This window comes from Schizosaccharomyces octosporus (genome assembly GCF_000150505.1).
Source record: "Schizosaccharomyces octosporus yFS286 unplaced genomic scaffold supercont6.1, whole genome shotgun sequence".
NCBI classification, from domain to species: Eukaryota; Fungi; Ascomycota; class Schizosaccharomycetes; order Schizosaccharomycetales; family Schizosaccharomycetaceae; genus Schizosaccharomyces; species Schizosaccharomyces octosporus.
In genome coordinates, this window is record NW_013185619.1 from 1,665,544 (window position 1) to 1,688,512 (window position 22,969).

Below are 22,969 nucleotides of genomic sequence, written 5' to 3' on the forward strand. Positions count from 1 at the left end.
TTAGTGTAGGAAGAATAATGTACATTTGAATGCTTATTTGGAAAGAAGGTGAAAGTCAATTTAGTAAATAACTGAAGGATTACTTGGTAGCATAAGTCCTAGAAATAACGTTTATAATGATGCATTTCACAAAGAAGCTGAGAAGCCTGTTAATAAATATGTTGATAGAGTAGCATGGTTACAATATGTTACTTGAAAGTAAGTTGCTGAGTGACAACTACACATTCATGGAAAGGCACGTAAATAGAGGAGTTGCACTTGCACTTAACTTATTTCATCCAATATAAACAACTCATTCATGACTTGCAATCATTTAACAGAATCGAACGTTAGTATTCCTAATGGATATCAAACTGTCTATCGGGAAGAGTGTGTTCGATGCTTTGTTTCTCAGGTAGGGACTATCAACGAACAAATATGCTTTGCACAGATGTAATGTGGATTCATGCTGACTTTAACAGGATTCCGAAACTGGGATTGATCTCTGCTTAGCTTGCTTTGAATCGGGATGTGGACCAAACGAACACAATCACTCAAAAATACATTGCGATAGAAAACAACATCCTATTGTGCTGAATATAAGAAGAAAACTCAAACCAGAAACAGTATGAAATAAATTTTTATATCAAATTTACTGACATAAATTCAGTGTGAAGAACCTCTGCGGAAAGTTACTAAACTGGAAATTCGTGAAGAATCAGAAGAGGATATTTACGATTGGTTTTATCAACCTCACTGTTTAATATGTAAAATTAATTTGGATATTCAGCAACCATTACTTTCAGCTTCGTTTGAGGCAGTCACCAAAGCGCCAAAAGCTTCCAACAAAAGCCAAGTCAAGGCATGGGAGAACGAAATTGTCCCATGTGAGCATACACTTTGTCTTAATCCTCAAGCTGATCATATTCCAGATTTAAAGGACACAAAATGTTTTGGCTGCGATCTGAAAGATAATTTATGGATGTGTATGCATTGTGGAATTTTGAGTTGCGGGCGCAAGCAATATGGAGGAGGTGGTGGTAATGGCCACGCGATTGAACACTTTAAAAACTCTAAGCATGCTGTCTCTGTGAAACTGAAAAGCATTACACCGGATGGTCATGCTGATATTTATTGTTATAGTTGCGACGAGGAAAGAATTGACCCGTACATCGAAGATCACTTAGCAACTTTCCAAATCGACATGAAAAAACTGAATAAGACTGAAAAGTCATTGGCAGAAATGCAGTTGGAACAAAATTTAAATTGGGATTTTGGAACCTCTGAAGAAGAATCGGGAGCTACTCGTTTATTTGGACCAGGACTTACAGGATTAAAAAATTTGGGAAACAGTTGTTATTTAGCTTCCACGATGCAAGCTTTATTTTCTATCAAGGAATTCGCTGACTTTGAACTGGATATGTTCAATACATGTAATCCTAGGTGCGATCATCCGACATCGAATTTTCAATGTCAACTTTCAAAATTGGCTGAAGGGTTGTGCTCTGGTAAATTTTCCAAGCCAAGCGGACTTGTACGCCAGACAACCGACTCTTCTCCTATGCTTCCATTCCAAGATGGTTTACGACCTTACATGTTTAAAGACGTTATGGGCCAGGATCACCCAGAATTCGGTACAGCACAACAACAAGACGCCTATGAATTTTTAGTTTACCTCTTGAGTGTAATCCGTAGAAACAGCATTGGAAACCGCGATATATCTACTCTTTTCGATTTTGATGTTGAACAAAAATTACTTTGTCTTTCGTGTAAGCGTGCACGTTACTCAGTCTTTACTTCTCAAGGACTTACAATTCCTGTGCCACGAAAGAAAATAGGAGAAGAAAATGGTGAAGGGGTTTACGAGGAAGTTACTCTTAATGAATGTTTGGATTTGGCTGTTCAGCCTGATAGTATGGAATATACTTGTGAGGCCTGTAAGAGTAAGCAAGGGGCCACGACCTGTTTATCCTTAAAAACATTTCCGAAGGTCTTAGCTTTACAGCTAAATCGCTTCGATATACAAGCTTTTCAAGTAAAAAAGTTGGGGATCCCCGTAAAAGTCTCTGAAGAAGGACTATACAAGTTAGACAATCTCGTTGCGAAACCTCGACCTGAAGGTGAAGAATTACTTCCTGAAGCCGCTCCAATGATCAACTGGAATGAACAAGCTATAGAGCAGCTTCAAGCTATGGGTTTTCCAATAGCTCGGTGTCAAAGAGCTATGTTGGCCACGAACAATGCTGATGCCGAGACTGCTATGAACTGGTTGTTTGAGCATATGGAGGACCCTACAATTGATAATCCGATAGACGTATCTGAACTTCGACAGGCTAAAAGTGATACTGTTCCCAATGATAAAGTTCAGTCTCTATGTGATTTTGGATTCTCAGAAGCACAGGCTAAAAGAGCACTCACAGAAACAAATAACGACGTTGAAAGAGCTGTTGATTGGATCCTAAATCATCCAGATGAAAAGTTTGATGAAACAGCCAGTGAAGCAGAAAAGTCAATGGAAGTCGAAAAAGTGAAACACGATACTGATTCTTTGCCTGCAAACTACCAACTGAAAGCTATCATTAGTCATAAGGGTGGTAGTGCACATGCTGGTCATTATGTAGCGTTTATTCGAAAAGAAATTGAAGGTCAGTCTGTCTGGGTTCTCTTTAATGATGAGAAGATTTTGAAGGCGTCATCATTAGAAGAAGCAAAGGCTACCGGGTATGTCTACATATTAGAGCGGATAGATGACTAAAAACATCAAGCGTCAAAAGGAAAGGATTAGGTCCAGGACTAAAAGGTATTATTACTTGTCTTTAATATTAGGAGCTTCGTAACAAAAAAATAAATATATTTATCGTCTGCCATTGAATAATATTGAACAAAAGTCATCAAAAAGTATTTATAGGTCATTCTATTACCTTCATTGTTTTTTAGTAAGTTTCTGCCACATACTATTGTTTGTTTACAATCTGCATATTAAGGTATTAGTTTAACGAGTTTTAATGAAGACTAATCATTTATGGGCTTTGTATTGATAACACAAACAATTACTTTCAAGTACACATACCAAAAGTTTAGACAGACAAAATGGAGACGCTCATTGGGAGGACGTTACAGTTCCAATCCTTCCATTCTTCAGTAGATGCGATCTTTTGGCATCAACTGAGCAATCACAAAGTGGAACAACAGAAGCTGGACGCGTCACCAGTTGCTATTCATGGACGTTTCAATGCATATTCACGAAGTGCAATCTCTATCGTATTTGGTAAAGCATCTGAAAATAGGTACTTTAATAAAGAAATAAATGGTATTCAAATGCTAACGGATCAGCACCATCAAAGAATGCATTGCTGAAGGTACTTTAATCAACGCAAACACACAGCAAGAGTTTGTTGAGGCTGATGTGAAAAAATTACGTGAAAGCATGGGAAAGAAAGTATGATATTTATGCGTGTTCAAACTGTGAATGATGCTTGTTAACACATTGCTAGCTGTTGGAATCCATTGAGATGGACACAGTGGCCGAAAAGCCTAATGAACTGATTCAATTCTTACTTTTTTCATATGCAGACATAAAATCTTATCGGTACCATTACTGGTGCCTATTTCCGTCTTTAAAAAATACACCATTTTGGATCGTCAAGAGTTCCCATCCTGCAGAATCAGTCATTCCTTCTAATGTCGTCTTGCCTAAAATATTAGACTTTTTGAAAACATCAGATTATACTCAAAGACCTTTTTTCATTGTGACGAAGGACCTGAAAGCTCAATGGGTTGTTCTTCCTCTTAAAGAGTTACCAAGGTGCATCAGTGATAAATTAGATGTAAGGAGAAAATGTTTTGGAAATGTATTTTTTATGATTTTGAAGCTAATTTTCCTAGTTTTTTATTTTCGCCGAAGATTCATTTCAACTACAAGAATACCCTTCCTGGCCGACACGGAATCTTCTTGCTTATCTTTCAATCAAACACCATTTAGAAAAAACAAAAATAATTATTTTTCGAGATGGAATAACTTCAAATAACTTATCTCGAAGCGTCTTCTTAGACTTAGTGAGTCGGAAGAGTCAAGATTCCTCTAAACAATTATCCACTGTAGGTTGGGAGCGAAATGGAATGGGTCAGTTAGGGCCAAAGGTGGTCAATTTGTCTTCCTTGATAGATCCTGTGTTACTTTCTGAATCAGCGTCAATGCTGAACTTGAGCTTAATGCGATGGAGACTCGTACCACAACTTGACCTTGGCATCATTCAGAGTACTAAGTGTCTTCTCCTTGGAGCTGGAACGTTGGGTTGTGGCGTTGCAAGGAATCTTGTGGTACGGTTACAAACATTGAATGAACGCTAATAAAAATAGTCTTGGGGAGTTCGACACATCACCTTTGTTGACTATTCAAATGTGGCTTATTCCAATCCCGTAAGACAATCACTATTCACATTTGAAGATTGCAAAAAAAAACAGCCTAAAGCTCAGTGTGCAGCGTCAAGGCTAAAAGAAATTTATCCTAAAATGGTAAGATTAACATCTTATTAATTCTAATACTAAATATTTAGTTTACTGAAGGGCATTCAATAAGTATTCCCATGCTAGGACACCCAATATACGAGTCTGATATTGAAAAAACTAAGAGAGATTATCAAAAGTTAGAAACCCTTTTTTCGAGTCACGATGCTATTTTCTTATTGACAGATACGAGGGAATCACGCTGGCTTCCAACGGTCATGGCAACATCAATGAACAAGATTTTAATTAATTCGGCGCTAGGATTTGATAGCTGGGTTGTTATGAGACATGGTAGCTTGTCACAAGGAGAAAATCGCCTTGGTTGCTATTTTTGCAATGATGTATTTGCTCCATCCAATTCTGTGGTTGATAGAACCTTGGATCAAACGTGTACAGTAACACGCGCAGGATGCACCAACATTGCAACTGCAATAGCTGTAGAACTGTTTGTTAGTCTGCTACAGCATCCCAATGGGTATGTTAAAAGGCATCTAACTTGTAACATTAACATTTTTTAGTGTCGCTGCCCCTGTCTCCAACACGGAAACTACGGTCTTGGGCGAATTGCCTCATCAAATTCGTGGTTTCCTGCATGACTTTAGTTTACTGAAGATATCTGGTAAGGCCTACCAGCAATGTTCCGCTTGTAGCGAGTATGTAATAAGTGAATGGGAGAAACGAAAGTGGGATTTTGTTTTACAGGCTATTAATGATTGCAATTACATTGAAGAACTGTGTGGTCTACGACTGGTGCAGCAACTTGGCGAAAGCGCAGGGATCATGGAGGAATGGGATAGCGACAACGAGAGTCTAGTAACATAAGACATAAGAGCATGTATTCATGATGATTTCTTAACGATTAATTTAATGAAATGAAAAGCAATCACAATAAAGTATTAATTTCATGATCATTATATTATAATTAAGACAATATTAGAATCGTGGATTTTTTTATCAAACAAAAACGTTAACGTAATTTATATACCTTTTTTAATCTTAAACTTATCCTTTAGAGCAACAAGTGTTTCTGATCTTGCCTTTGGCGGGCTTATTGTTCGGGGTAAAGTAACCTTTGTTTGAAGTGGAACCTCCATAGTCATACTTGTATCGGATTCTTCAGGTTCTTCAAATTTCGCAATATCCGTCTCAAACTTTCTCTTTTTTCTAACGGGTAAAGGTATTTTGGAAGGAGTAAGAGAAGTCAGTCGCTGCGAGCATGCTGAATTTTCTATCGCATTTCCACTATCCGCGTTATGATGTTCTGTGAGTTTATTCGTACTTTCAGTCAAGGAGGTTTCTTTTGTAGGAGTCTGGGTAGTCGTTGTCCTACCGGATCTGACAGTAGGTGATGCATGAGTAGGGCTAGATGGTATACCTATTATGGCTGATGTTCTCTGAAGGTAAGGTGTAACACGAAAGGGTGATTTTTTTTGAGTATTTTTCGAAATCGGACTTAACGAAGATTCGGCAGGTGAAGTAAGACTAAGAGTATTAACGGTACTTTTCCTTCCTTTTCCTTCGTTTTTTCTGAGTTTCTTACTCTGAGTTGCAACTTTCGATTCCAATACTTGCAGCCTAACTTTCCAATTTGATTCTTCCGTTTCCATTTTGATCTTCCATCTATTTAACTCAGATTCTTTAGCTGCAACGGCACTATGAAGTTTGTTTAAATCGGAATCTTTTTCTTTGAGCGTCTTTTTCAGGTCTGTAATTGTATGATGAAAACGAGTAATTTGTTCTGTATTTGACGATGATACGGTAGCATTGTCAGCGGACAGGTTGGGAGTTTTGCACTCGGCGTGTTCAAAGTGAGAACTTTTTTCGGGAGAAACTCCCTGCTTCAAATGTTCCTGATGTTGTTTACGCAATGTAGTCATGTCTTCTAGATTTTGTGCTATGTCTGATTCCAGAGAGGATATTCTGTTTTTCAGTTGCGAAATATCAGAAAGTAAAGATTTGTTTATTTCTTTAAGCTGCTTGACTTGTTTTGTATTCTCATCGCTTTTATGCTCATAATTTTCGTGCAACGATGTTTTGTTTACATGGTTCGCAGCTTCTAACCGTGTCCTCCCTAATATATCTGTTTGTAAACCGTGTACAATATTAGAAGCTTTTGCTAAATAATAGTTCAGCTCTAGTTGACCTTGTAATAGCTGATTTTTCACATGATGGAAGGAGCCTGTATGTTTCCTGAAGAGTTCGTCGACGTCCATATATTAAGCAAACGGTAGTAAAATGAGCGGAATATGTTAATTTTGGAAAGAAATAATAAAAAATTAGATAAAAGAAAGAATATGTTTTTGCCTATATGAGTAATATAACAAACGATTTAGAAGCTGTTGTGTTGAAGCGCAAGTATGGAACAACGTCTGTATTGATATAAAGGTCCCAGCGCTCCTTTATATTAGCTGTAGAAGAAAAAAAAAAATCTCGAGTACATAACTCTTGATGTTGAAATTAATTTTACGCTCAAATAAGAAATCAATTTGCTAGAAGCCAACGTGTCAAGTTTAGCTACCTGATGCAAGGCTGAAGGTGTAAAATCTATTTATTTATGATGTATAAAATTTCACTTGTAGAAAAAATCTTTTGTTCTACAGAAATCAAACTTAAACTTGTTGTTCCTAGTTCATTCTACTAGCTTTCAAGGTTCTGAATTTACTGTGTATCTAATGATTGCTGAAAATCCTGAAGACGAAAACCAAATGCGCAAAGCGAATCCTTCAATTCAATATTCTCCTTTTCTTTTATATCTCATAGATGTTACTTCTACTAGCTCGTTTATTTATGGTGATGCACGTTCTTCTTGTCAAGGAAACGCTTTTTGTATATTAGCCATAGTAATTTTATTAATAACATTAAGAAATTGAATACAAAACTTGATGTAGAGAATGTGTATACTCAGACATTGAGAAATCCAAATCATCCAAATGGATTTCAAAAAGTTAGAAGTTATTACAAATAGCATTATTTAACACTTATCACTTATCACAACAGATGTATGTTTTTTTTTCTATTCTATGTGTAATTAAACACATCTTATATACTCTGGAACGTAACGAATAACACTACTGATGATGAACGAACATTCAGTTTTGTAAACTTTTACACTGTCATCATCATACCATATTCATTTGCTTGATACGGGGATAAATTTTCTTTTCTTTTTGCTTTTTCCTGTAAGAGAAGAAGAAAAATATGTAACAATTCTGTGACGCAATATATACCGTTGAAAGTGTCATTCCAAAGTAAACATTAAAGATGTACATATAGAATAGGCTTTTCCTCGATGTGAGCGCGGTTACCTTCAAATCTATCCAAAATATGAAGGACAAAAACCCTTTTTCAGAGTCTACAATTAGGCCATTTGTTGAACATTCATCAAAGGAACCATACGTAGATCATGATAATGAGTTCAGCAAACTTGGTTACCTTGTTGTAAGTGCAACAGGCATATTTAATCTAACAGAACCAGTTTCGTTCATTTGTTAATCCAGACGATGATAAACTATCGGGAATGCCCGAACGAAATATATCACTGGACAAAGCGAATATGGATAGGTATCTGGATCATTGCAGTTATCCCTACGATCCAGCTTTTATGCAACACCAGGTTGGTCCTCGGTTGAATACACGATCTCTTCGAGCGAAAAACAATCATTTGAGAAAGCAACCTGCCGTAAAGCCTAGACTTATTATCGAAGATAGAGGATTAAGAAACAGGCCTAAACAAATAAACTTCCCTGGAAGAAATGCCTCTATGCTCGGGTACGATAGGATTGATCAATTAGATACATCTAATTCGTACCTTGGTAATTTCGGTACGCAATTATATAAATGTTTTGTATATCTAACAATAGGCGTTCATCATGATGGCCCCTTTGAACCATGTTGCAAGCACCGAAATTTGGATATTAGTACCAGTCCAGTTGCTGCTTTTTCGGAAAACAGTGGAGCTAACAGCTTAAGTGCTCTTATTCCAAAAGATAAATCCGAAGAAGACTTGACTTCGGATAACAGTATATGGGAAGGGGCTAATACCAATACCTACGGCTCACCAACTTATGTTGAGCAAGATAGCTCACACTCTAATGATCAAGAGAGCGAATCCTTATTGAATAACAATGACGGCAGACAGCGATCAGTAAATAATTTACAAAGAAAAGCTTCAATTTTGGACCGTTTGCGACACAATTGTAAAAAAAAGTTTTCCAGCGGCGGTACAAAGTAAAGCCATCTAAGTTCGTCAATCACCCAAGTGTTTTATTTCTTTGTAATCCTTATTATTTTTTTTTTTTTCTTCTTTGACCAATTTTATTAATGACATCAACCAACAATGGCTTGATATATAGGCTTTCATAATGAAAACTACACAATTTTTCGTTTAAATCAGTCATAACCAGATTTCCTAAGATAAAAAGATGTAAGAAAAATAGCAGGATGATTCCGCGACGTGAAATGCATGAATGAACGTGGAATAATCGGATTCAGAAGATAATTTATACATGGTACGATAAAACGACAAACCTACAGACCACTAAGCGTAACATACTTTTAGAATAAAGATAAGAAAACAAAAAGCAATTAACATAATTTGACATACAAGCATGAATCAATCAACATTATAGCAAAATTATAACTGCGGATACGATGGTACGTTTCCACTAAGCATCAAGAGGCTATCCACGTAGGTTTGCAGGTTTCGGTAAGGGTTCTTCGCTATGAGTCCCTTGCGAATAAGGTAACGAAAAGTCACCATTCTCGCTGTCAGAAAAATCGTCCAGAGAATTTTTTGAACTCCTGTCCAACAACTGTCGAACTCTTTCTTGGATCAAGTTCGACTTTACTGGACTGACTAATTTTGGTTCCGGAGAATTTCTCTCACTTCGATTGGATCCTGATCTAAATGCACCAGTAACTTTCCTTGTTTGGTGAGGTTCAGAAAGATTTCTATACTGACGAATATTTTCGTGGACCTGTGGTAAGTCCTCGCTTTCTACTCTCCAATCATCAGATTGTTCAGACAGGCTCGGGCTGACAGTTGCAGACTCCAAATTTGGTAATTCCTTCGATGGTGACTCATACGACTTCCTGTGTGTTTTCTCACTTCCGAATTCGAACTTTTTAAAAGCATCACCGAATTTACCAGATAACAGCCTGGAAGCATGCCCTTGCTTTTTGGGTTTGCTAAAACTATTAGATAATCGTAAATCCTTCTTATTCGCTTCATTAGTTTTTACTTTTTCAAGCTTAGCGGTTATTGATTTCTGAAATCTTTGTGTACGAGAAATATCTGAGGAAGATTGACGACCATGAGACCCTAAGCTTCTCAAAAATTCAACGTTTGACTGAACCTCAAAAGAATCACCTTCAGCGGATTTCCTTCGATTATGTTTATCATCAAAGACAACCAAATCTTCAACCCCCTTAATAATATCCATATCATTAGAGGTTCCACTTAACGGAGATCTTTGAATGGAAGCTTCTTTTTCTCCTTGGTGCAAAAATTTATTTAACGAGTCCTGAGATTCATTATTTAGATCGTTGTTCACATCAACTTCCGTTCTCATAGGTATTTGTTCTTGATCTAATTTAAAAGACTCCTGTTGTATAGGTCTTGATGGTAAAAGACAGTGATCTGGGACATTATCTTTCGGAGTGGAGTCATCAAGCCGCTTGGGAATTTGAGCAGTTCCCTTTTGAACCGTTGGAAACGAAGATGAAGTAGTCTGACCCTTAGGTAACTCTCTTTGACTTTCGGCAGAATGCAATATTGGAGAGGAAAGTTTTGGAACGGGTGAGTATGCACTTGAAAAGCTTTTTTGTTTACCCGTAAATGTTGAAGGATCCATCTCCTCGAAAGTCGAGTTATCTAATGATTTGGAGCGGAGCAACTTACTATCAAATTCCGGTGGTGTCAACGTTGAAGTAGTAGATTGCTTAACAACGGTGTCCCTATTTTTGGCATCAAGTAAAGGAAGCGGCTTGATAACGTTTTTGTTACTAACTTGCTTATCTAATTCGTCGACACTAGGATAGCGGGAGAGAATATCGACTTCATCATTCTGATCTTTCCCTTGTGCATTATTTCTGGCATTGGCATTGATAATGTCATCATGTTTAAGTAGAGATCGAAAATCATTCAAACTTCTTTTCTGGGAATTTGAGGCAGACGGGGTGACATTGTGATTATATTTTTCATCACCTGTGGACAATGTGAATTCTTTATTTTGATCATTATGTTGAGAGGGAGATGTCCTATTCGGCCGGCTAAATGATCGGTCAAACGACTGTACAGAAGCCTTTGGCGTTATGGATGGACGAGAGATAGGTATAGGAGGAAGCGACCCATGTGACTGCAAAGTGGAGGCGGGCTGTAATCGACCGGAAGGTGTTTTGAAAAGAGGTGCTTTGGGTGGGTTAAAAGTTGAGGCATTTACTCCACCATAAATATCCGAAAGTAGTAGAGGTGTGCCACGCATTTCCATGATTTCCTTTAAAGTTTGATATATATTGGGACGATGCGAGGGTTGTTCTTGAAGACATGTAGCAATAAACCTTTTCAAACGATCACTGTATTTCGGAAAAGGTGGGATGGAGAATGAAGCTTTTAAAATAGCAGGACTTCCTACAGTCTCAAATGGAGTTGTATAATAGCAAAGTTTATAAGCTAAAACGCCAATTGCCCAAATATCACTCTTTTCATCAATACCTTGATGCCGATTCAGATCAATCATTTCTGGGCAACGATACTGAGGAGTCGTATATGCGGCAATATTTTTTTCAACCCATAACATTGACTCTGCTGTGGTAGCGGGTGGTATTGCCTCGCATGCACTGCCAAAATCACAAAGTTTATATGAGTTTGGAGCAACTAACAAAACATTTTCAATTTTAAGGTCCCGATGAATTAGAGGCGGATCCAAATAATGCATAGCAGCAACCGCATCACAAACATCTGCCAAAATTTTCAAGATTTCACCTTCCGTTAAACGAGTTTGAAGTCTTGTGTTCATAAAATCAATGAGGCCACCCCCTGCACAATACTCCATTAATAAAAAGACCTCATAACGATTGGCTGAGTTCGAATATAAAGCGTTTGAATCTATATAATTCACAATATGGCGGTGGCCTTTGAGACGTTTCATCGTCTCTATTTCTCCATGTACCAATTGAAGGGCAGCTTTGTCAGGAACGTGGATGCGTTTTAAAACACAACATCGCTTATCCTGTGTTTCCACGAGATAAACATGTGAAAACCCACCTTCGCTGAGATACCGGATGACTGTAATAGTATGGCTACCAACAACCAGTTTCGTGTTTGGTGGGATCCTTGTATAAAAATCCATAGGAATGAATGCAGAAGTAGCTGGAGGCATATAAGAGAGACTAGAAGGACCTTGGGTCCTAGCTACGGGCCGAAAGTCCTTCCCTATTACTTGATTTTTAGACCAGACTTCAGTCATGAGTTGGGTAAAACCAAGGCGGGTGGTTTTATTAACTTCGTAAATTTAAACAAGATTTGTTTTCAATAGTATGAAAACCCAAAAGAAAGATTAGAGTATAGGGGTTTAAACAATGGCAATACTAGTACGACGTAGTCAACCGTATTTGCCCGTATGTCTTTTGATGCAAAGATACTAGATACACAACTCCTACTTCGTAAGTAATTGAGTCAATTCTAGTTATAAATAAAACAAAATCAAGTGATATTTGTGAACCAGACTGTATAACCACTCAATTTACGTGTACGACAGTAACGTTAGATCCAGGATACCTTTCAACCCTATAATTCTTTCGTACGTTCACAAAAAAAACAAAAACAGCAATGTTTCCTGGTAGATATACATATATATACTGATGTATATATTTGAAGAAGCTACCAGTTTACATAGAAAACATCCAACGTTTATTAGGTGCAACGTTAAGGTTCGTAAAAGATAATTACAACCTTGAATAAATCACAAACAGTGTTTTACAGACTCTGCCACAATACCGTACATAAACACTTCGCCCTACGTTATCAATGTATAACGAAACTTAGTTTTGTACGGAACAGAGATCAAATCAAATGTGAGAATCATTGAAAGAAAAAGATAAAAAATACATGAATAGCTGCTAAACTAATAGTTATTATAAATCTTTCAATATTTTACATGTATTAGTTGTAACAAACATCACTTCTTTCCATAAAAAATTTTGTCTGGGTTAGGGTTTCCTGGCATTTTTCAACGTTTGCTGGTTTTGTGAATCGCATAAGTACCACATGAAGCCCCGGTAGGAAAGCGGATTCAGTACCGCCATTGCTAGCGCGACACGAAACTAGTCAATAGTTCTAGGTGTATTATGCCACGTTAATAGATCAAAACTTCTAAATTGGAATAGTAAAAAGAAGTTCGTATACTATTGATTGAAATTACGTTACAAAAGGCTGGAAAGGATTGAAAAAAGGCCTTTTTTTCCTGCAAGAAGCGCTTGTAAACAAAGGATAGTATTCATAACTTTCTCGTTGCTGAACATATTTTTCTAAAATAGCATTTGTTCTTCTTGACTTTTATTGAAGAAGATTGTTATTGTATTGCTTCTATTTCTAATAATTGCAACATAGTACCTTTTGTTAAGTTTCATTTCCTGGCATCGCATAATTGGTGTCTTTGTGTTGCAAGAAGAAGGTTCTTTTTATTGTTCGTTGTATACGTTTGCAGGACAAAAGAATTTATATTCTATATCACGTGAATTATCCATTCAATACTGTCTTTTGGGCTATTGTTGAACTATTTACATATACTGTGTGCTTCTCTATCTATACTTTTTAAAGACATAAAGGTCCTATGACTTCACGCTTGGATCGGTTGGTGGTGTTGCTGGACAACGGTTCTACATCAGTCGTTCGTGAAGCCGCTGCAAAGCAAATTGCTGATATTCAAAAAGCACACCCGGTTGAGCTTTATAATTTATTGGGCCGTGTCGTCCCTTATTTAAAGTCAAAGAATTGGGACACCCGCGTTGCCGCTGCGAAAGCCATTGGTGGTATCGCTGAAAATGTTCCAGTATGGAATCCAAATGAGGAGTTGGTAAAAAGTGAACCGAAAGAAGAAGATAATGAAATAGGAAACTCGATCTCTGGTCCGGTGGGAAACAAAATTGAAGAACAAAAATCTGAAATGACCGTTTCCCCGGATGAACAGACTAATAAAGTAAAGGTAGAAGAGGTGGAACAGTCAACACTTGCTGAAAATTCTGCAGAACAACCAAAGGTTTCCCAAGGAGAAAGTGATAAAACTGCTTCCAGGTTGCAGGATTATGAAGAGAAACGCTTATCAAGTCGTTCTCATTCATTTAATAACTTGGCTCCTATAAAAGACTTTGGAAACGACTCTTCCATATCTTCCGAACTAAATTCGAAGTTTGAAGGTAGCTTTCAGAATTCTTTGCTTTCTTTTGATAATTTCAATTTGGAAGACGTTATGAAGCATGGAACGAAATTACTAGGCAGTGCTAGTCGTGACTATGATTTTACTCCATCAGATACTTATTCTTCTCACTACATTCATCAATTATCCAATCTCAAAAATCGTCTAGGACTCGCGGGCGAGTATTTGGACGATGAACTCATGCAAGATTTGGGTAATCAATCCTCTCCTCAACATAGACCTTCTCCGATATCTTTACATCCTGAGCAAGAGGAAAATCAAGCCTCTGTTGGGGCCGCAAATAGCCCCAATGAGTCTGATGATTTATCTCATTTATCCGCTCGTCAACGCAATGCTTTAAAACGTAAAGCTAAGCAAATGAAAAGCTCCCAAAAAGTTCGTGTCATTGATGTGGCTCCCAACACCAACCAGCAGTCGTCAAAAACAACCAAATCAGATTCTAATTCTGCTCCTGAATATAATTTTACCGCGCAATCACAGTCAGATAAACTTGTAGTAGAGCACAAAGCTCCCGTTGTGCCATCTGCTGCTGTCGCAGTTACTAGCGATTCTGTTTGGCCTTTCAAAACTCTTGTAGAATTGTTTTTGGTGGATATGTTTGATCCTGCGTGGGAAATAAGGCATGGTGCTTGTATGGGTTTACGTGAGATTATTCGGTTTGCAGGTTTTGGATATGGACGTGAGGTGGGTAAAAGTCTACAAGAAAATAACGAACTAAATACCAAATACTTTAATGATCTTTTATGTCGTATTGCTTGTGTTTTTGCTTTGGACAGGTTTGGAGATTATTTGGCTGACCAAGTTGTTGCACCTATACGTGAATCAGTCAGTCAGGTGCTGGGTGTCGCCCTTATTTATGTGCCCGATAGTTCAGTTCATTCTATGTATAAAGTACTTCATTCTTTGGTTTTTCAAAATGAACTAGGTTTGACTCAGAGGGTATGGGAGGCTGCGCATGGTGGTATGCTTGGCATTAAGTATCTCGTGGCAATGAAGTATCCTATGTTCTTTTCCCAATCCTTCTATCTGGACAGCTTGATTGACATAGTAATTCAAGGCTTAGCTAATAACGACGATGATGTCCGTGCAGTCAGTGCATTAACTTTGTTACCGGTGGCCGATAAACTTGTTGCTGGCAAACTGGATTCTTGTCGTCAACTGCTCAACGTCTTATGGGATTGTTTGGACGATGTTAAGGATGATCTTTCTTCCTCAACGGCTAGTGTCATGGATCTTCTGTCTTGTTTATGTTCTTATGCGGAAGTGATGGAACTTATGCAAGAAAATGCTAGCACTGACTCAAAGCGTTCTTTTAGGACTTTAGTTCCACGACTTTTTTACTTAATGCGTTACACCCTCAGTGGTGTTCGAAGATCTGTGATTTATGCTTTGAGTAAATTCGTCTTTACTAAAGCTCCTAAACTGAATAGCTGGATTACTGGGTTAACTTTACGACTTTGTTTTCAGAACGTTTTGCTCGAACAACAAGATGACATTTTCCAGTCTTCTTTTAATTTGGCTCATGACATTATTGACGCTTTGTTTTATCATGGAACAGATAAGTTCACTGAAATGATGAAACCACATATTGAGGCAATGCTTAAGGTTACGATGACTCCAATAGGTTCCACCCGACATCCTTATCCAATCGATACATCGTTACTTATAAAACCATCTGGTCAACCATACGCCATACGAAGTACTTCTCAGGACCGTAATTCTAAGTTTATGTTTGACTTACCATCTCGTAGAAAACAGAGACGACATGCAGAATCCGATTCTGGTTCATCATTTTCGTATTCTGTTGATGAACCTATGTTAAATGGTGACGTAGAATTCGTTGGTGAAGAGCGCATGCTGAGATGTCGTTTGGGTGCTGCATCCATTCTAGGTGCAATTTTAGGACGCTGGAAAAGAGATGAAATACTTCCGATATTTGAATCACCCTTAAAGCTATGTCTTTCATCTCCATTTTCTACTCCTGTTGTACTTTGTTCGAGATTGATAGAAGAATTTTTTGCTTTCAAAGATTCCGATCTTGCGATACAAAAGGAAAAGTTTCATCAAATGCTTTGCGACCAATTCACAACTATTCCTCGTGAAACATATGCTAACTTAGTTCCGCAATTACATATCGTCAGGGCTCAATGTAACGCGCTTTTAAATACATTCGTGGATTTAGGACGTGCGTCAAGGAATAAAATACCTGTGTTAGCTGTTGTTGTGAAGGGTGATGCCGATGCTGGTCCCAATGCCTTCGGTATCGATGATGCCGAGAAAATAATTGGTCCAACATTTGAGTCACTGTTTAGCACCCTTTCACCTTCACAAAAATCTGTGTCTGGCAAAACGTTTAGTGAAATGAAGTTGTTAGTCAGTGATGAAGTATCCATGTATAAGGATCACAAGGATACTATTGATATACAGTGTGCTGCTGCTCTAGCATCCGGTATAGTTTCATATGAAAAACTACCGAAGAAATTGAATCCAATTATTAAGGGTATAATGGAATCTATAAAAAAGGAAAGATTTTCTTGTCTTCAAAGACATTCAGCGATGGCCATGATGAAATTAATTTCTTCATGTTACAAAGAGTCTCGCCAAAATATTTCTGAAAAAATAGTGAAGAATTTATGTGCTTATGTTTGTATGGATACTTCGGAAACTCCTATATTTGAGGAATCGGAAAAGCGAGGTATCTTATCGATTTCCAATAGCGAATCCGAAGTTGAAGAAATTGATGGTGAGAAAATTGGTAAAGTTACTGAAGGGGAGGTAGATGAGCGCCGTAAAACTCGGTCTAGTAGCACTGAAAAGGATGCTGCAATTCTTCAAAGAGTAGGTGCTCAACTAACCCTTCAGTTAATGGCGTCGACTTTTCGTAATCGACTGTTTGAAGATGTGCCCGTATTATCTCAATGCTTATTTTCTCCTATAAAACGATTTAGTGAAGAAGGCATTCCCACGGATGCGGATGGTAAAAAGGATCACACTTTCGGTCAGGACTTACTTGATGCCATGTCTATTCTTCGATTTTTGGTTCCTAATTTAGATGCTGACTTGTGCGGCTATATAACAGATATTTTACCACATTTACTTCCAGCTGTATGCTGTGAATACAGTTCTATAAGATTTATGGTCGCAAAATGTCTCGCATCAGTATCTGACTCCGTTACCGCCGGTTCAAAAGCATTACGGATGCTTGTGGAAAACATAGTTCCGTTATTGGGTGATCCAACAAATATTACACATAGACAAGGTGCTATTGAATGCATTTATCAGGTGGTACAACGACTTGGCGTTCGTGTTTTACCTTATGTACTTTATCTTATTATCCCCCTCTTAGGCAGGATGAGTGATTCCGATAAAGACGTAAGGACTTTAGCTACTTCATCATTTGCAACACTCGTCAAACTGGTACCACTTGAAGCAGGTATCCCAGATCCCGTTGACCTTCCCCAGGAACTTATTGATAGCAGAGAAAAAGAAAGGCGTTTCCTTGAACAGATGTTAAATCCTACGAAGGTCGATTCTTTTGTAATGCCCGTAGCTATTAACGCGGACCTTAGAAAGTATCAGCAAGAGGGTGTCAACTGGTTGGCATTTTTGAACAAATACGAATTGCATGGGATCCTTTGTGATGATATGGGTCTCGGAAAAACGTTACAGACAATATGTGTAGTAGCCAGTGATCATCACAATCGTCAAAAAGCTTTTGAAGAAACTAAAAGCCCGAGATATGCTCACGCGCCTTCTCTTGTGGTATGCCCGTCGACTTTAGCTGGACATTGGCAGCAAGAACTACTTACATATGCGCCGTTTTTGAAAGTCCTATTATACGTGGGACCTCCCACCGATCGATCAAAGTTACGAAAACAACTTAAAGTGGTGGATGTCGTGGTAACTTCCTATGACATTTGCCGAAATGATATGGATTCTCTTGTTAAAGTTGATTGGAATTACTGCGTTTTAGATGAAGGTCATGTCATAAAAAATGCCCGTGCCAAACTTACTAAGGCAGTTAAGTGTCTGAGATCATATCATAGACTTATACTGTCTGGTACTCCAATTCAAAACAACGTTTTGGAACTTTGGTCTCTCTTTGACTTCCTGATGCCTGGCTTTTTGGGGACAGAAAAAATATTTCATGAAAGATTCGTGAAGCCAATTGCTGCAAGTCGAGATGCGAAGAGTTCATCTAAAGAAAGAGAAAGAGGAACATTGGCTTTGGAAGCAATACACAAGCAAGTCCTTCCTTTCTTGTTACGCCGTTTGAAAGAGGATGTTCTAGCTGATTTGCCTCCTAAGATAATTCAAGACTATTATTGTGAGATGAGCGATTTACAGCGAAAGCTCCATAACGAATTTATCTCTCAATTAAATATTAACGAGGAGCTTGAAGTTAACGTAGATGAAGAAGAAAATAAGAAGCCTGCGAAAAAGAAATCACCTAAGGGACATATTTTCCAAGCATTGCAATACATGCGTAAACTCTGCAATCACCCTGCTCTGATATTGACTGAAAAACATCCCAAGCGTGATGAAATTTCGAAACAATTACAGAAAGAACACAGCACTCTTCATGATCTTAAGCATGCTCCTAAGTTGTTGGCACTTGGTCAATTACTTAAGGATTGTGGTATAGGTGATACCTCGTATAGTGGTGGAGGAGTTGACTCAACTTTAACTAATCCTGTGAGTGAGCATCGAGTACTTATTTTCTGTCAACTTAAAGATATGTTGGACATGGTTGAGAAAGATCTTTTACAAGCTACTATGCCGAGTGTTTCCTATATGAGACTTGATGGTTCTGTTGAGCCTACGAAACGTCAGGAGGCTGTTACGAAGTTTAATAATGATCCTTCTATTGACGTCTTGTTATTGACAACGCATGTCGGTGGTCTAGGCTTGAACTTGACGGGTGCCGATACTGTTATTTTCGTTGAGCATGACTGGAATCCTATGCGTGACTTGCAAGCAATGGACAGAGCACATCGTATTGGGCAGAAGAAAGTTGTAAACGTATACCGATTAATTACTAAGGATTGTCTTGAAGAGAAGATAATGGGTCTACAGCGATTTAAGATGAATGTCGCTTCGACAGTTGTTAATCAACAAAATAATGGTCTAGCCTCTATAGGGACAGACCAGATATTAGATTTGTTTGATACCAATGCCGATGAACAGAAAGCGGATGAGAAAAAACAAAAGATTTTGGACACGGATAACCAAGGTCTAAGCTCTACTTCAAAGAAAGCCTTGGAAGGGTTACCGGAAATGTGGGATGAATCACAATATGATGAGTTTAATTTGGATGGATTTATATCCTCTTTGCCCAAAGAAGCTCAATAAATATAACTGATGCATTTTATTTAAGTTAGTTATTTTATTCATGTTAATATTAGAACATAAGCTGTACAATAGAATTAATGCCCTTTTATAATAAATTACGTGAAATGAAAGTCGAAGGACAATAATATAATTGAAAATTAGAAATATTCAAGATCTGGATTTGCAGAAGCCAAATTCATCCGACAGTAATCTCTGCTGGATTTAGTATAAGAAAAGAACGCGACGTAAAATAAAATTAAAATTCTACAAATGAAAGGTGGACTCGGTATTTAAATTAATTTCTGATTTATGTAATTTCTAAACAATTCAATTTCCTCTCTTGTGAATGCACAGCTAAAATAATAGTTAGCAAGGAAATTTATTAGTATCAAAATACTTACAAAATAGGTACTTGAGATGGATTGATTTCTTTGGGAATGGGTCGAGAAAAGGCACGAAGCTCAGTGCACAGAATTGAGCCTATACCAGTTACACTCAAATGTTTAAGATTTCTGCAATTGATCATTAAATAACTTATTGACTGTTATGAGTTAGCAGTTGTCAGTTTATATTGTGCATACCTTTGCTGTCAAACCGGTACAATAAGAAAGATGGATGCGTTCAAGAAATCTTGAGCTGCAATTAGAAAGATGGATTATAGAAATGTCTGTTAAAAATATGCACTTGACTAGGCCAACCCTTTGTAAGCGAGGAAGTTTAGCTATTTCAGCAACGGACTGGTCTGTCAACCGAAAACATCCTCCAAAATCAACATAAGTAAGGTTTCTGCATGACTTTAAGACTCTTGTAATTCCTAAATCACTTACTTCATTACAATGGCCAAGATGTAAGGAGGTAAGATATGTTTTCAGGTATGAGATACCAGTCAAGGCCGCATCTGTGATTTTATTGCACTTGGTTAAATATAAAATTTGTAATCTTGGAAAATATTCACAAATTTTGAGGACATGATGGTTTGAAAGCTCTGAAAGACCAGTCAAATTAAGACTTCTCAGGGAGCATAATTTTGATGGGAAGCTGTAGTACTCAATGAAACTAGTCAGATAGAAACAGCCTGACATATTCAATTCTTTCAAATTTTTGTGTTTCATAAGTACTTTAATTAATACAGATGGATCTTTCATATTTATGCAACCACTGATGTCCAATTCTGTTAAGTCGCCATGTTCACTTAGTGTTTGCAGGGTTTTTTCCGTTAAAGATATGCAATTGTTTAACTTAAGTTTTTTTAAATGCTTGCAATGCACTAATGTCTCTTTCAGTTGTGAGTCATCAAGAAGAACGCATTGGGAAAGTGACAACGTTTTCAACTTCTTTAACTTTGGTAGAGCAGCTAACATAGTTTTCCATGATAGACTGGGAATTCCGCTCAAATCCAAAACCACTGTGTTCAAATTATTTAGAACTATAGTACTAAGCGTGTTATCGGTTAATCTAGTACAGCCAGACAAATTAATCCTTGAAAGATTCTTGGATTTTAGCAACAATAATAAATGTTCATCTGTAACGAAGTCGCTCACATACGAGAGGTTTAGTTTTCTAGAGTGTAGGCAGTAGTTTCTGGCATTTTCATATGTTTTTATAATTTCTAAGAATCTCTGGAATTCAGGCAATGTTTTGAAGACCAGCTTTTCCCATATAGTTGGTAAGATATATTGGCACCATACCGGACTCACTGTTAGGCAATTGTACAGGCTGGGGAAGTCTATATAGGAGATAATTTTATAGCAGATTTCATTTGGCAAAGAATTATTGAAGCTCATCATCTTGCAAGTGAATTGTATTTTCAGAAAGTCCATTGAAGAAAAGCGATTTAAAAGGTGTTTGATGAAATGTAAACAAACATACGAAACGTAAGTCTACAACGTGCTAAGATAATATAGCTACTCATGAAAATAAAACACAGGAAACTGTATATTAAAATAATAATAAATCAAAGAACCACATCAAGAGTGAATGTCATTTCTCATACATTTACCAAAGAGCATCAAATAAAATTTGTCCGCATTATATCAAAAAACCGGCAGTGAATAAAATAAAAAATAATGTAAGCGTTTGAGAATGTTATAAAAGTCATTAGTTGTGAGAAGTTAAACAAGCAGTAGTCGTAGGAAGTTCATGTTAACGTCCGCTCTTTTCAAGAATTTCCATATAGGATTTCCTTGTCTTATCTTTAAGGCGTTTATTTTTTGAACGCATCCTCTTTCTGTCAGGTCGAACTACAATTACAGGAATGGGGCTTCTTTGTAAACAGAATTTGGAAACGCTTCCACTGGATAAGAGGGATTGAAAACTATTCAGAGGCTTTCCCCTGGTACCCACGATCAAGCTGTCCGGTGAATAAGTATGAATAGTTCGGAGAATCATATCCTGAGGCTTTCCAACGACAAGTTCGACTATGATAGATACAGCTTTCTCTTCGTCAATTTTTTTTAATAAAGTTGCCATTACGTTTTCTGCCATTTGGCGATAAGAGTTTTCGTCTGATAACTCTTCCGCCATTTTGGAAGAAGGATCGATGACTCGCAAAATAACGACCTCGTCGTTGTCTGATAGAAGAGATTCAAACAAGTACTCTACTGCAAATTCTGAGTACAGATTTCCATCCATACCACATAAAAACGTCCGAGACGCCCGAGTCCATGTGTAAGCTCGATGTTGGGTTTTCAAAGTTAGAGAAAACTCCGATGCAGCTTTGTTGTTGAATGTATCAAACGAAATTCTTTTAAGAAAATGCGGACTAGGTGGAGGAGAAGCTAAGCTGTGGGCTCGGTTATATGGGTATTCCTCAAATTGCGGCTGTATGAAACCAGCACCCTGAGCGGCAGCAAATGTCACAGAGTTCTTAGCAACAGGACGAACAATCGGCTTGTCCATTGAAGACCTAGAGCTTCTAGTAACAGGTGTTACAGGCTCCGAGTGAGCTTGTCGCTGAACATTGGTTGATATTGTAAGTTTATTTTTTTCTTTTGGTTCAGGACGAGGAAGATTCCCGAAGGAAATTCCTTCTTTAGCATTTCCATTGCTATTAGACTGGTCTTCAGACATTCAATGTTTTTTGGATGGAAGGATCGCTTGAAACGGTTAAACGATAAAGGATGAGAGTATAAGCCCTGGTATAATCAATTGAAAGAGTAGTATTAATCAAATTCTGTTTCTTTATACTCAGCTAAGTAGACGAAGTTGAACAGAAGGTAACAAATCAACACTATTCAAAAAGCTGAGGTACTATGGATTGGTTTGTTTATCAGGGTTTATAAGTAAACACAATTAGCACAATAATTTTTCGATTTTAATTCAGAAAAAACGTTCAAGTTGTGCCTTTGTCTTGGTTCTGTTTTGGTATAAAGTATAGGTAGAAAACTGATGTAGTCGAAAGTGAGGCCATCAAAACTTCCATATGTATAAGAAATCAGTAAAGCGGAAGTTACAACTTCCGCTATTTTCGAAAGCTCTTTATAACATTGGATTGCGGTTTACACAAGATATTTGTAGGCATGATGGACGTTCACTGATTTTTAAGATTCTTGTCTGTATGAATTACTGACAACTACTGAAGATAAATTAGTTTAAAAGTGAAGATTTTACTAACAATAAATACTAAATTTTAATTAGTAGGACATCTGAAGCAAAGATTATTGGGAACAAAGACTACTTGGAAAAGCCATAAGTTTATATCCAAAGCATGAGAATATTTG

The 22,969-nt window shown here is 37.5% G+C and overlaps 8 protein-coding genes across 8 annotated transcripts; 4 read left to right on the forward strand and 4 right to left on the reverse strand.

Annotated features, from left to right (window-relative positions):
- The first annotated feature begins 138 nt into the window (after nt 1-138).
- Nucleotides 139-2,853, forward strand: SOCG_03301 (ubiquitin carboxy terminal hydrolase Ubp14). Its single transcript, XM_013161789.1, has 3 exons — nt 139-394; nt 462-605; nt 650-2,853. Exons 1-3 carry the CDS (start codon nt 299-301, stop codon nt 2,732-2,734), a joined length of 2,325 nt encoding a protein of 774 aa, XP_013017243.1. The 5' UTR covers nt 139-298; the 3' UTR covers nt 2,735-2,853.
- A 152-nt stretch (nt 2,854-3,005) lies between these two features.
- Nucleotides 3,006-5,381, forward strand: SOCG_03302 (ubiquitin-like conjugating enzyme Atg7). The gene is made up of 7 exons (XM_013161790.1): nt 3,006-3,266; nt 3,313-3,418; nt 3,474-3,806; nt 3,865-4,299; nt 4,339-4,494; nt 4,536-4,960; nt 5,004-5,381. The coding sequence occupies exons 1-7, from the start codon at nt 3,070-3,072 to the stop codon at nt 5,305-5,307; spliced, it is 1,956 nt and encodes a 651-aa protein (XP_013017244.1). The 5' UTR covers nt 3,006-3,069; the 3' UTR covers nt 5,308-5,381.
- On the reverse strand, nt 4,642-7,223 carry SOCG_03303 (monopolin-like complex subunit Mde4). The gene has a single exon (XM_013161791.1). The coding sequence runs from the start codon at nt 6,696-6,698 to the stop codon at nt 5,463-5,465; it is 1,236 nt and encodes a 411-aa protein (XP_013017245.1). The 5' UTR covers nt 6,699-7,223; the 3' UTR covers nt 4,642-5,462.
- Nucleotides 7,224-7,297: 74 nt separating this feature from the next.
- On the reverse strand, nt 7,298-12,424 carry SOCG_03305 (NAK protein kinase Ppk30). Its single transcript, XM_013161793.1, has one exon. It carries the CDS (start codon nt 11,949-11,951, stop codon nt 9,165-9,167), a length of 2,787 nt encoding a protein of 928 aa, XP_013017247.1. The 5' UTR covers nt 11,952-12,424; the 3' UTR covers nt 7,298-9,164.
- SOCG_03304 (Pal1 family protein) lies at nt 7,465-8,893 on the forward strand. The gene is made up of 3 exons (XM_013161792.1): nt 7,465-7,923; nt 7,961-8,306; nt 8,346-8,893. Exons 1-3 carry the CDS (start codon nt 7,810-7,812, stop codon nt 8,714-8,716), a joined length of 831 nt encoding a protein of 276 aa, XP_013017246.1. The 5' UTR covers nt 7,465-7,809; the 3' UTR covers nt 8,717-8,893.
- An 892-nt stretch (nt 12,425-13,316) lies between the features above and the next one.
- SOCG_03306 (TATA-binding protein associated factor Mot1) lies at nt 13,317-19,271 on the forward strand (the record flags this gene model as incomplete). Its single annotated transcript, XM_013161794.1, has 2 exons — nt 13,317-13,611; nt 13,693-19,271. 2 exons carry the CDS (start codon nt 13,317-13,319, stop codon nt 19,269-19,271), a joined length of 5,874 nt encoding a protein of 1,957 aa, XP_013017248.1.
- Nucleotides 19,272-19,478: 207 nt separating this feature from the next.
- Nucleotides 19,479-21,290, reverse strand: SOCG_03307 (F-box protein Pof2). The gene is made up of 3 exons (XM_013161795.1): nt 19,832-21,290; nt 19,652-19,791; nt 19,479-19,604 (listed from the first exon to the last, which is right to left on the reverse strand). The coding sequence occupies exons 1-3, from the start codon at nt 21,068-21,070 to the stop codon at nt 19,541-19,543; spliced, it is 1,443 nt and encodes a 480-aa protein (XP_013017249.1). The 5' UTR covers nt 21,071-21,290; the 3' UTR covers nt 19,479-19,540.
- Nucleotides 21,224-22,852, reverse strand: SOCG_03308 (usp family protein). The gene has a single exon (XM_013161796.1). The coding sequence runs from the start codon at nt 22,317-22,319 to the stop codon at nt 21,393-21,395; it is 927 nt and encodes a 308-aa protein (XP_013017250.1). The 5' UTR covers nt 22,320-22,852; the 3' UTR covers nt 21,224-21,392.
- Nucleotides 22,853-22,969: the final 117 nt, after the last annotated feature.